This window comes from Pristiophorus japonicus, chromosome 8 (genome assembly GCF_044704955.1).
Source record: "Pristiophorus japonicus isolate sPriJap1 chromosome 8, sPriJap1.hap1, whole genome shotgun sequence".
Taxonomy (NCBI): domain Eukaryota; kingdom Metazoa; phylum Chordata; class Chondrichthyes; family Pristiophoridae; genus Pristiophorus; species Pristiophorus japonicus.
Window position 1 is genome coordinate 232,513,629 of NC_091984.1, and position 13,009 is coordinate 232,526,637.

Here is a 13,009-nt window from a genome sequence, read left to right on the forward strand (position 1 = left end):
TCTGCTCTCCACCTGGATTATGACTCCCCTCTGCAACCCCAACACTCGTGCCTAGCACTCATACAATGAGAGCCATGCTGCCACCAGGAACATCACGGAGCAGATTATCGGAGTGTTCAAGCAACGGTTCCGTTACCTTGACCGCTCAGGAGCAGTCCTCCAGTACTTGGTTGATCGGGTGTCCCTTTTCGGTGGCATCATCTGTATCTTGCACAACTTGGCCATCATGAGGGCGCAGCCATTGCCACCAGGCATAGCTCCACCACCTCAGGAGGAGGAGAAGGAGAAGGAGAAGCAGGATCAGCAGCAATGGAGTAGGCAGCCACTCAATTGGCCTTCTGTAAGGGCGGCCCGTGACTGCCTCATTAGACTTCGGTTCCAATGAATTCCAGGCCACTTCGTGGTTGCTAAAGCATATCCCCCCCCCACCATCATTGCAGCAATTTGTCATTCCATACCACACCATAAAACTGAAATGAGAGACAGCAACAAATGTGCAACATTCCAGTAATAAATTTATCAAAAAACATTAACCACATAAATATATAATATTGACGAATCACCCTTGTGCAAACCCTTACCCTCCCCTCTTTACAGTGCCTTTTTCTACTCCACTGCTCCTACGTAGTGTCTCCCCTGTGGCTGCAGCAGGGCTGGTGAGTGTGTGTCTTTGTCAGAGACGACAGATGGTCTTGCAGGGTTCCCTCGACCAGCTCTGGGCCTGGAAGGCCCGGCTGTAGACTGCACCGCCTCAGGCTGGGCGGCAGCAGTCTGGGCTGGCTGGATGACAGTTAGCGACAAGTGCAATGACGGAGTGGCAGCGGTGGGATCAGGAATGCGGTCATCCCGAGAGAGGACAGCAGATTCCCTTTCCACTGGTCCACTGTCACTCCCTCAGGGGCAGTACCTCAGCATCCCTACCAATCTGCTGGAGTACAGATTGGTGGCCTGCTGAGACACAGTGATCTCCCCGGTCGACTGTGGTAGACCCAGCAACGCTGGCAGCAGTCAGAGCTTGCATGGCATCCAACTGAGACTGCATGAGAGCAGTCTGAGAATCGATGCCAGCAACCATTGTCTGCATTGCAGCACTAAGACATTGTGTGGCTTCCTCCTAGAAACATAGAAATTTACATCGCAGAAGGCCGCCATTTAGGCCCATCGTGTCCGTGCCGGCTGACAAAGAGCCGCACGGCCCTCGGTCAGCAGCCCTGAAGGTTATATATAAACCTATGAAAATGAACAATGGCGGAAAGATAAAGAGCAGCCAGCCCAACCCACACACTGAAACATTCTACACTCCACCCCAACCGGAGCCATGTGATCTCCTGGGAGAGGCAAAAACCAGATAAAAACCCAGGCCAATTTTGGGGGAAATAAATCTGGGAAAATTCCTCTCCGACCCATCCAGGCAATCGAAACTAGTCCAGGAGATTACCCTGGCCGTATGCAATTCCCTGCAGTGCTTACCATCATGTCTGCACCAACCAACAAGAGTTTATCCAGTCTAATCCCAATTACCAACTCTAGCTCCATAACCCTGTAGGTTACGGCACTTTAAGTGCCCATCCAACCATCCTTTAAATGTGGTGAGGGCTTCTGCATCCACCACTCTTCCAGGCAGAGTGTTCCAGATCCCCAGATCCTGTGCTGCAATGGAAGCTGCCACATAGCACAGGACACGGGTCATGAGGTCTGGATCCACAGGGTCTCTCCGGACAGTGGAAACGATGGGCTTTATGATGTGCGCAGAGCTCTGTGCAATGCTGGAGGCGGATTCCTCCATACTCCTTACCATTACCGAGAGGCTCTCGGGCACCCTTGCCATTGCACCTATCATCTCGGAGTGCATGGCCATCACCCTTCTTGTGTACGCCGCCCCATCGAGATCCTCATCGGAGTCCTGTGCAGCAGAACTCGCCCTCCAGCTGGCTCCCGAGATACCCTTTCCCCATGGCCTTGATGCAGCCCACTCGTCCCTGGTAAATCACCCAGTGTACATCCCTCTATTAAATTTGCCTCTAAAGTTTGCATAGTGCCAGTTTCTGAGGTAGTGCCTGCAGGAGAGAGATACAGTGACGCGGTGCTTTGTTCCTCCTGCACTTCTCCTTCCTCACTCCCAGTGTGGGGGGGGGCTCAGGGACAGGCTACTCATCTGGTTGCTGATTATCTGAAAGCATAAAGGCATAAGACTCGCGTGAAAGGTGAGAACAGGGGGGCAGGAGTAGAGCAAGGAATGCAGACGTTATCAGGAGCTGGAAAGTGATATGGGCTTGTGGTGTGAGGGAAAAGTGGGATGAGAAAAGGAGGGGATGAAGATACCGTTGTTGCCCACAACATTGCCGACGTCCACCACCTGCTGCCCAACGAGTCGCAGCACTCGCTCCTCAAAGTCTAAGAGCTGCTGGAGCTGAACATCACCCCGGCCTGTTCTCTGCTACTCCTTCCTATTGTGGGCCATCTTGGCCTGCAAGAGAAACGATGTGTGAGAGTCAGAGTCCAACTATGTATCTGGGAGATATGCTTGCCGTTGTTGAATAGCTGTGATTGTAGGAAAGGCGTGAGATGTGGATGTGAGTTTGAGTATGTTTGGTGGGTGAGTGGTGGGGTGTGGTGCTTTGCACAGACTGAGGTTCAGATGCTGGTATGTAGGACCTGTAGAAGCATCTACTCACCCTAACCACCCCACTGAGGTCATTTAATTTCTTCCAGCACTGTGTCAGGCTACGTTGCACCACACTACTGGCTGAGAGTTCCCTCCACATTGCCCGGAAGACCTGGGGCAAAGGCCTCCTTCCAGTGGCTGGGAACAGTACTGCCCTCCTTCGCTCCACTTCAGCCACCAAGGCCTCCAATGCCACATCTGTGAAACGACGAGCTCGTTCCCTGGGAGTGGGATCAGCCATTACCATTAGGGGATTCAACTGCTCGCAGGTCGCCTTCAGAGCCAGCAATGCTGAAAATGAGGATCTTAATAATGATACAACATCCCCTTTAAGAGCTGGAATGAACCAATCATTGCTGACTGCATTGCACCTGAAATTCATTATCGCTCTGCTGGTAGCGCCCCTGTAGTGCCCTGCTGAGGTCATTAGCACTTGATTTAGCGCTCCACTTCCTGCCCGGGGCGCTAACACCCAATTTAGTAGAAGTTCAAAATCATTAGCACCTGCTGCTAAAATATCCATTTTAGTTCACTATTGAGAGACTGCATACATTATATTTATGCAACGCCAAGACTGCATTTATATTAAAGTTCCCTCCTCCACGCAACTGGTTGAGTTACAGGAAAAGAGGTGTTCTTGCCTATGCTGCTATCAAAGCTTTACAGGAATGGTATTCCTTAACTTAAAATCGCCAATAGTGAGATTATACCACCAATAAAACACCACTTAAGTGTTCGTTTTTAATTTCAAACAAAGTATCACTCCTTCTGCCAAGGCTGCCACTGACACTTGAAATGCTGGTGATGTGAACAGTCTAAGGGTGAATGTTCTTCCTCAACCGCAGCCCGATTCCAATTCAAGTATCGTGAATGGCACAATGCCAAGAATAGGCTTACAACTGCATTCTGGAGGTGTCTGGATGGACATACAAAAAGCACAGTACAGCATCAACAGAAATAAAATAATGGACAACTGTAAGGTAATGAAATAACAAATGCGAAATAGGGATACACAATGAAAGAGTGTTTAATAAACCAAAATAAACTGTATTTATATAGGCTTTCACAACCTCAGAATGCCCCAAAGCGCTTTACAGCCAATGAAGTATAGTCACTTTTGTAATGCAGCAAACGCGGCAGCCTTTTTGTGCACAGCAAGCTCCCACAAATAGCAATGTGATAATGACCAGATAATCTGTTTTTAGTGAGATTGATTGAGGGGTAAACATTTGCCAGAACACCGGGGATAACTCTCCTGTTCATCTTCAAAATAGTTGCATGGGATCTTTTATGTCCATCTGAGAGAGCAGACGGGACCTCAGTTTAATTTTTCATTCAAAAGACGGCACCTCCGACAGTGCAGTGCTCCCTCAGTACTGCCCCTCTGACAACGCGGCGCTCCCTCAGTACTGCCCTAGATTAGTTTGCTCAAGTTTCTGGGATGGGACTTGAACCCACAACCTCTGATTCGGAGGTGAGAGTGCTACCCACTGAGCCAAGGGTGACGCATAATGGGTAAAACAAAGGATCTGGGCACAGTTATGGCTATTCACTAAAAAGCGGTTAACAGGACTAATCTTATACTGGGATGTATCGCAAAAATAACTATATGGCTGATCATGCAACTTTAGTACCCCATTCCTAAAGTTGAATGATCAGCCATGATCATATTGAATGGTGGTGCAGGCTCGAAGGGCCGAATGGCCTACTCCTGCACCTATTTTCTATGTTTCTATATATCAAAACAGATTATCTAACCCATTAATTTCCTGATAATATTTAAAATATGTGCAATTGTGGACATTCTTATTTCAAAAAGAACGTCAATGCACTGGGAAAGAGTCCAAAGAAAAGCAACATTGCAGATACTGGTACCCGGGACTCCATCTTTTGAATAGAGCTCATAAAACCTGAATATGTTTTATTGGAGAAAAGGATCTTTACACCTGTCCGTCATTGTTCGTATATAGATGAGAAAAGACTCCCTTCCTTCCTCTCCCACCCAACCTTCATCTCCAGATACGTGGGGCAGACTCACAGTAAAACCAGTTCACCATGATAGACAGTCCCTCGAAATCGAGCAAGACTCTAAAAGTGCTTCCACTCCAAAAGCGAGTTCTCAGGTCACTGAACAGTCGAATACAGGAATTACAGTCTCTGTCACAGGTGGGGCAGACAGTAGTTGAAGGAAAGGGTGGATGGGGAGTCTGGTTTGCCGCACGCTCCTTCCGCTGCCTGCGCTTGCTTTCTGCATGCTCTCGGCGACGAGAATCGAGGTGCTCAGCGCCCTCCCGGATGTTCTTCCTCCACTTAGGGCAGTCTTTGGCCAGGGACTCCCAGGTGTCGGTGAGGATGTTGCACTTTATCAGGGAGGCTTTGAGGGTGTTCTTGAAACGTTTCTGCTGCCCACCTGGGACTCTGCTGATTCAGTTAAGGCTCTGCTAATCTACCTGGGATATGGTCAGGAAGATATTTCAGTGTTTTATGTTTTTGTCGGTTGGCTTGTGATAAAGCAAACTGCACATAGACTGTGGAGGGAGGAGCTAGTTGGGAAAATGGGTCCAATTGTGTTTCATAATTTACATTGAGTACTCTTTTCTTGGGTATGAGTATTATATATCTGTAATTTCTAAAATTAAAGTATATTGCTCCTTTAAGTAACTTAATTTCTCCTCTCAGAAGTCCCCTTTAGTTAGCCTCTTGTATCCTATTTTAGATCTCTACCTGCGACATTAACTGAGCATAGAAGTCCATTAGCTGATGACTAAGGCACATTATCTGCCCCAGGAAAGACAGCCATGAATCAGACACCTGTTATTTTTGTTTGCTTGATGGGAACGCCTCCCTAAAGCAACCTGACAGCTGTATGCTTATCACATGTCAGTTAAAGAGCAGATAACCTGGAATCACGTCACTGGAGGTGTGAGGCAACGCACACTGCAGACTTGCCACTGGGATGAGGGTAAATTATCAAACCAACATTCTTTGTATTCCTCTCATTTTCTAAACCTAACTGGCGCCTCACTGCCCAAACGTGCCTTTGGCTGACTGGTGAGATCATCGGACTGGTGCCATACTCAAAACCAGAACGGATTAACTAATTTCCAATTGCTGTCTTTAAAGAAGTAGAAACGCCTTAGAAAGTTAAACACTCCAGTGTTTGTCACTTTTAGCCCTTATTGTGCAGTCCATGCAAACAGCCCAGAAGTCAAGAGTTAACCTGCTTGCCTTTCAGTCATCTTTAAATCTCTCAGTGTACTCTTTAACAAATTGTGACGGTTATTATTAAGCTATTTCCTACATCTGCAAATTTTTGGGTTATCAATTATTGCGTATTAAGAGCTGCTGACATTAATAGGGGAAACTATCTCACAGGCCAATTATATGACATTGTTTTTGTCAATTGTAAGAATTTTCTGCTTTGCATCGATTGAAATGGTGTAGTCTCTCTCCACAGATGCTGCCCAATTTGCTGAACATTTCCAGTTTATATTTCAGATATCCACTATCCACAGTATTTTGCCAGATGTTTAATTATGATTGTTATTGTTCAAAATTGCTGTAGATACTTTTTAAAATCAGCCCCATGTCCACTTCAACCTGAGCTTATGTGCCAAGTAACCTGGGATGGCAGGACATGGGGGGGGCGGGGGGAGCAATGATCTCCTGGCAAGGATGAGATAGGATGGGTTACCAGTGTATGCTCTTGGTCACGCTGACAGCTAAGTAACAGACTGCATTTCTCAGGCTACGAACTACAAATCAGGTTTATTTTAAAGAAAAATAAAATTAGCAGAGACAAAAATTAAATACAAGAGATAGATAAATCAGAGTGTTTCGCATTTAGGACACAGAATCTAGAATCATGTAGAATATACAGCACAGAAACAGGCCATTCGGCCCAACCAGTCCGTGCTGGTATTTATGCTCCACTTGAGCCTCCTCCCATCCTTCCTCATCTAACTATCAGCATGACCCTCTATTCCATTCTCCCTCATGTACTTAGCTCGCTCCCACTTAAATACTATTCACCTCAACCACTCCCTGTGGCAGCAAGTTCCACATTCTCACCACTCTCTGGGTAAAGAAGTTTCTTCTGAATTCCCTATTGGATTTCTTGCTGACTATCTTATATTGATGGCCTCTAGTTTTGCTCTTCCCTGCAAGTGGAAACACCCTCGCTCTGTCTACTCTATCAAAACCTTTCATGCCTTTGAAGACCTCCAACCGGTCGCGGTAGGAAGTTATTTAAACACTTCTTCCCATCCCACTCCCACAAATTAAAATCGACAGAACGAGAAGTAAAGGATGTCACGGGTAATCATAATTTTCTATAACCACTTGATTTTGTTTTTAATGGCTCTGCTGCTGGAACACCTTCATTAAAATACATGTCATGACCAGTAGTTTTATGCTAACCACAAAAGCTGCTATTTATCCATCAATGTAAAGATTAATTGTACTCCTCTCATTATGATTTATTGTACAGTATGTATAATCTACTGAATGGCAACACTCCAAATGCTCCAGGTGCAGGGAAAGGAAAAACTATTGCTTGCACAAAGGGAAAACATTACTCGTTACAAAGTACGAGCGTCGCCTAAATTGTTTACATAGATTTACTGTTGCCAGGATAACATGGCAATAGTCATAGAAACATAGAAAGTAGGTGCAGGAGTAGGCCATTCAGCCCTTCAAGCCTGTACCACCATTCAATATGATCATGGCTGATCATGCAACTTCAGTACCCCATTCCTGCTTTCTCTCCATACCCCTTGATCCCTTTAGCCATGAGGGCCAGAAATCCCAGGTTCCAGTGCTGGTCTATATGGGGTTAGCACATCTCATCCAGGGTCACAGCAGAGGTTCGACAACTGGTCAAGCATCTCAGGCCCAGCAATAGGAAGAGTCAAACCAGGATTGACAATGCTGACTTCTATTCAATGAACCCCCACCCCTATTCTACCCTCCGGCAACCCACTAGAAAATGTGTATATGCGGTCGCATAGTGGTTATGTTACTGGACCAGTGATCCAGAGACCTGGACTAATGATCCGAAGATGCGAGTTAAAATCCCACCACGGCAGCTGGGGAATTTAAATTCAGTTAATTCAATAAATCTGGAATAAAAAGCTAGCATCAGTAGTGGTGATCATGTAACTACTGGATTGTCGTAAAAACTCAGCTGGTTCACTAAAGTCCTTTAGAGAAGGAAATCTGGCGTCCTTACCCGGTCTGGGCCCATATGTGACTCCAGACCCATAACAATGTGGTTGACTCTTAACTGCCCTCTGAAATGGCCCAGCGACACACTCAGTTACATCAAATCGCTAGGAAAGCCTTCATGGACTGCAGCAGTTCAAGACGACAGTTCATCACCACCTTCTCAAGGGCTATTGAATGAATTTTATTTATTCATGCATGAATGAATAAAAAAAGTGAGCGACAGAATCATTGCGATACTTCCAATGGTCAGTCAAACGTCATTGTCTAGGCTCACACATGAAGAAGAGTTGAGCTGCTAGAGTGAACCAGTGCCTATGCTACCGTACATCAGTGAGAGTCTGGGACCAAAAGGAGCTGGAGAAATAAAAGGACTCAATTGCATATCTTCATCTGCAAATCTCAGGCAAACTACCAGTAAAGCTTTCACGAAGTTTAGAGAGGGATTACTGTGTTGGTCTTGCTATTGCAAAAGTGTGCAATCAAGTTATTAAAAAAATCTAACTAAAGCACTTGCAAATATAGCAACAATGTATTTATATAGCGCCTTTAATGTAGTGAAACGTCCCAAGGCGCTTCACAGGAGTATTACGAGATCAAAATTTGACACCGAGCCGCATAAATAGAAATTAGTGCAGGTTTGGTCAAAGAGGTATGTTTTAAGGAGCGTCTTAAGGAGGAAAGAGAGGTAGAGAGGCGGAGAGGTTTAGGCAGGGAGTTCCAGAGTTTGGGGCCTAGGCAATAGAAGGCATGGCCACCAATGATTGAGCGATTATAATCAGGGATGCTCAAGAGGGCAGAATTAGAAGAGCGCAGAGATCTCGGAGGGGTTATGGGGCTGGAGGAGGTTACACAGATAGAGAGAGGCGAGGCCATGCAGGGATTGGAAAATAAGGATGAGAATTTTGAAATCGAAGCGTTGCTTAACCAGAAGCCGATGTCGGTCAGTGAGCACAGGGGGTGATGGGTGAGCAGCCAAGTTTTGGATCACCTCTAGTTTACATAGGGTAGAATGTGGGAAGCCAGCCAGGAGTGCATTGGAATAGTCAAGTCTATAGGTAACAGCAGCATGGTTGAGGGCTTCAGCAGCGGATGTGCTGAGGCAAGGGCGGAGACGGGCAATGTTATGGAGGTGGAATTGGGCGGTCTTAGTTATGCCGTGGATATGTGGTTGAAAGAAACTGCATTTAGATAGTGCCTCGTCACATCCGCATGGCATCCCAAAGCTCTTGATAACCAGTGGATTACTTTTTAAGTGCGGTCACTGTTGCAATGTACGCAAGTGTGGCAGCCAATTTGCACATAGCAAGATCCCACAGACAGCAAATGGGATGAATGACCAATGAATCTGTTCATGGTAACCTTGATTGAGGGAGTGATGTTGGCCAAGCAACCAAAACTACCTGTTCTTCGTTGATTAATGCCACACGATCGTTTACATCCCCCTCTGAACTACTGGACATCTCAACGAAAGATGGCAACTTAAGACAATGCAGCACTCCCTCAGTACTGCACTGCAGTGTCCACCTAAATTATGCACTCAAGTCTTAGAGTGGGAGTTGAACTCTCAAAGCTTTCGGACGTAGAGGCAAGTGTGCTGCCAACTGTGCCAAGCTGATATTTGCTGACTTTAACCAGAACGCTAGCTAAAGAGCAAAACTGTGCCTTTGTGTCCCTGGTTCAAAGCATTAATCCCTACTGAACGAGAGGGAAAAGGCACCCGACTCTCAGGTGTATGTCAATGTGCCTGTGCAACTAATGCCTGGGAGATGTGAACGAGCACCTGAGGTGACTTGTCCCCTAATTTCCCCATCTGTCTGCCCCCGAGGAAGTCATGGGAAAATGCCTCATATCTCTTCTCAGGATTTCCAACTGGTAAACCCACACCATCACTGAACAAGCAAATAGTTACTAATTTTTTTAAATATTAAAAGTTTGAACATACCAGTCATGCTGTATAGGCAGTGGCATATTCCAACCATATTTCTGGGCATCTTTAATGGCACCCCCCAGCAAGGCTCCATGGTGCATTAGCTTTTTGGGAATACAGCCCACATTGACACAAGTACCACCAAGACCCCATGTGGTGCCTAGAATGACAGCAAACAACGACATTACATGTTGCACACCTTCTCACAACAAAACAGATGCCACATTCCGAAGTCAAAAAAACACAAATTATGCGCGTGAATGAAGAAATAAAACTTGTATTTCTACAAAGCTTTTCATGTCCTCAGGACATCCCAAAGTGCTTCAGCGTCAATTAATTATTTTTATTGTGTTGTAAGCAAATTGGTAGTCAACAGCAAGGTTCCGCAGATAGCAAATACGATAAATGGCCAATTAATATGCTTTGGTAGTGTTGACCGAGACAAGATTGAGACACCAGGAGAGCTCTTCTTCAAAGTGTGCCACGGCATCTTTTATGTCCCCCTAGACAAGCAGACGGCGCCTCAGATTAACGTCTCATTCGAAAGACGGCACCTCAGACGGGACAGTGCACCCTCAGTATTAAAAAGTCAGATTAGACTATATACTCAAGCCTCTGCAGTAAGGCTTGAACCCACAACCTTCTGAGTCAGAAGCAAGAGTGCTACCAACTGAGCGAACCTGATCCTTGGCAACGTTCCCGTTAAGCTGCGCAGCTGAGCAGTGGTCTGGAGGTCCTGCGCAGGCCGTTCACCGGCTTTTGCACGGGAGACACCGCGCATGCGCAAAGATTTGAATGGGCCGTGCAGTCACTTAAAGGAGCCGCGCAATCCCAAAATATTTACAGGGAACATTGTTCCTTGGGTGTTTATTTTCTACATAATTGCAACTGATTAAAGGTTTACAAATTTCTTATTTTAAAAGGAAATAAAAAATGTATTTTCCTCTTTTTTTTAAAAATTCTTTCACTCGAGTCCTTCTCCCTCTGTCCCCACACCTCATCCTTAACCAAAAGGGTAGGCAGGTGCTTTGCAGGCCACAAACCATCCACTTATTCTAGAAATAAAGTAGACAGGATTATAAAATGGTGACACATAGAAACATAGAAAATAGGTGCAGGAGTCGGCCATTCGGCCCTTCGAGCCTGCACCACCATTCAATATGATCATGGCTGATCTTGCAATTTCAGTACCCCATTCCTGCTTTCTCTCCATACCCCTTGATCCTTTTAGCCGTAAGGGCCACATCTAACTCCCTTTTGAATATATCTAACGAACTGGCCTCAACAACTTTCTGTGGTAGAGAATTCCACAGGTTCACAATTCTCTGAGTGAAGAAGTTTCTCCTCATCTCGGTCCTAAATGGCTTACCCCTTATCCTTAGACTGTGACCCCTGGTTCTGGACTTCCCCAACATTGGGAACACTCTTCCTGCATCTAACCTGTCCAATCCCATCAGAATTTTATATGTTTCTATGAGATCCCCTCTCATTCTTCTAAATTCCAGTGAATATAAGCATAGTCAATTCAGTCTTTCTTCATATCTCAGTCCTGCCATCCCGGGAATCAGTCTGGTGAACCTTTGCTGCACTCCCTCAATAGCAAGAATGTCCTTCCTCAGATTAGGAGACCAAAATTGTACACAATATTCAAGGTGTGGCCTCACCAAGGCCCTGTACAACTCAAGCAAGACCTCCCTGCTCCTATACTCAAATCCTCTCACTATGGCGGCCAACAGGCTATTTGTCTTCTTCACCACCTGCTGTACCTACATGCCAACTTTCAATGACTGATGTAACATGACACCCAGGTCTCGTTGCACCTCCCCTTTTCCTAATCTGTCACCATTCAGATAATATTCTGTTTTTGCCACCAAAGTGGATAATCTCACATTTATCCACATTATACTGCATCTGTCGTGCTTTTGCCCCCTCATCTAACCTGTCCAAGTCACCCTGCAGCCTCTTAGCATCCTCCTCACAGTTCACACTGCCATCCAGCTTAGTGTCATCTGCAAACTTGGAGATATTACATTCAATTCCTTTGTCCAAATCATTAATATATATTGTAAATAGCTGGGGACCCAGCACTGAATCTTGCGGGACACCACTAGTCACTGCCTGCCATTCTGAAAAGGACCCCTTTATTCCTACTCTTTGCTTCCTGTCTGCCAACAAGTTCTCTATCCACGTCAATACATTATCCCCTATACCATGTGCTTTAACTTCACACACTAATCTCTTGTGTGGAACCTTGTCAGAAGCCTTTTGAAAGTCCAAATACACCACATCCACTGGTTCTCCCTTGTCTACTCTACTAGTTATATCCTCAAAAAATTCGAGAAGATTTGTCAAGCATGATTTCCCTTTCATAAATCCATACTGACTTGGACCGATCCTGTCACTGCTTTCCAAATGCGCCATTACGTCTTTAATAATTGATTCCAATATTTTCCCCACAACTGATGTTAGGCTAACCGGTCTATAATTACCTGTTTTCTCTCTCCCTCCTTTTTTTAACAAAGTGGGGTTACATTAGCTACCCTCCAATCCATAGGAACTGATCCAGAGTCTATAGAATGTTGGAAAATGACCACCAATACGTCCATTATTTCTAGGGCCACTTCTTTCAGTACTCTGGGATGCAGACTATTAGGCCCCAGGGATTTATCGACCTTCAAACCCATCAATTTCTCTAACACAATTTCCTGACTAATAAGGATTTCCTTCAGATCCTCCTCCTCGCTAGACCCTCGGTCCCCTAGTATTTCCGGAAGGTTATTTGTGTCTTCCTTAGTGAAGACAGAACCAAAGTATTGGTTCAATTAGACTGCCATTGCTTTGTTCCCCATTATAAATTCACCTGAATCTGACTGCAAGGGACCTACATTTGTCTTCACTAATCGTTTTCTCTTCACATATCTATAGAAGCTTTTGCAGTCCATTTTTATGTTCCCTGCAAGCTTCCTCTCATACTCTATTTTCCCCCTCCTAATTAAACCCTTTGTCCTCCTCTGCTGAATTCTAAATTTCTTCCAGTCTTCAGGTTTGCTGCTTTTTCTGGCCAATTTATATGCCTCTTCCTTGGATTTAACACTATCCTTAATTTCCCTTGCTAGCCACGGTTGAACCACCTTCCCCGTTTTATTTTTACGCTAGACAGAACTCACCTCAACTAACTTTAGATAATTGGC

General features: G+C 45.4%; 1 protein-coding gene across 2 annotated transcripts in view; it reads right to left on the reverse strand.

Annotated features, from left to right (window-relative positions):
* The window catches only part of txnrd2.2 (thioredoxin reductase 2, tandem duplicate 2), a 106,926-nt gene that overhangs the window by 78,915 nt on the left and 15,002 nt on the right, over positions 1-13,009 (reverse strand). Inside the window, exon 3 of one of the 2 annotated variants that reach the window (XM_070888062.1) lies at positions 9,834-9,978. The exons of the other annotated variant lie outside the window; for it this stretch is intronic. Coding sequence (XP_070744163.1) covers positions 9,834-9,919 — 86 coding nt within the window. The 5' untranslated portion in view covers positions 9,920-9,978. The remainder of the gene's footprint in view (positions 1-9,833; positions 9,979-13,009) is intronic. 2 annotated transcript variants of the gene reach the window in all.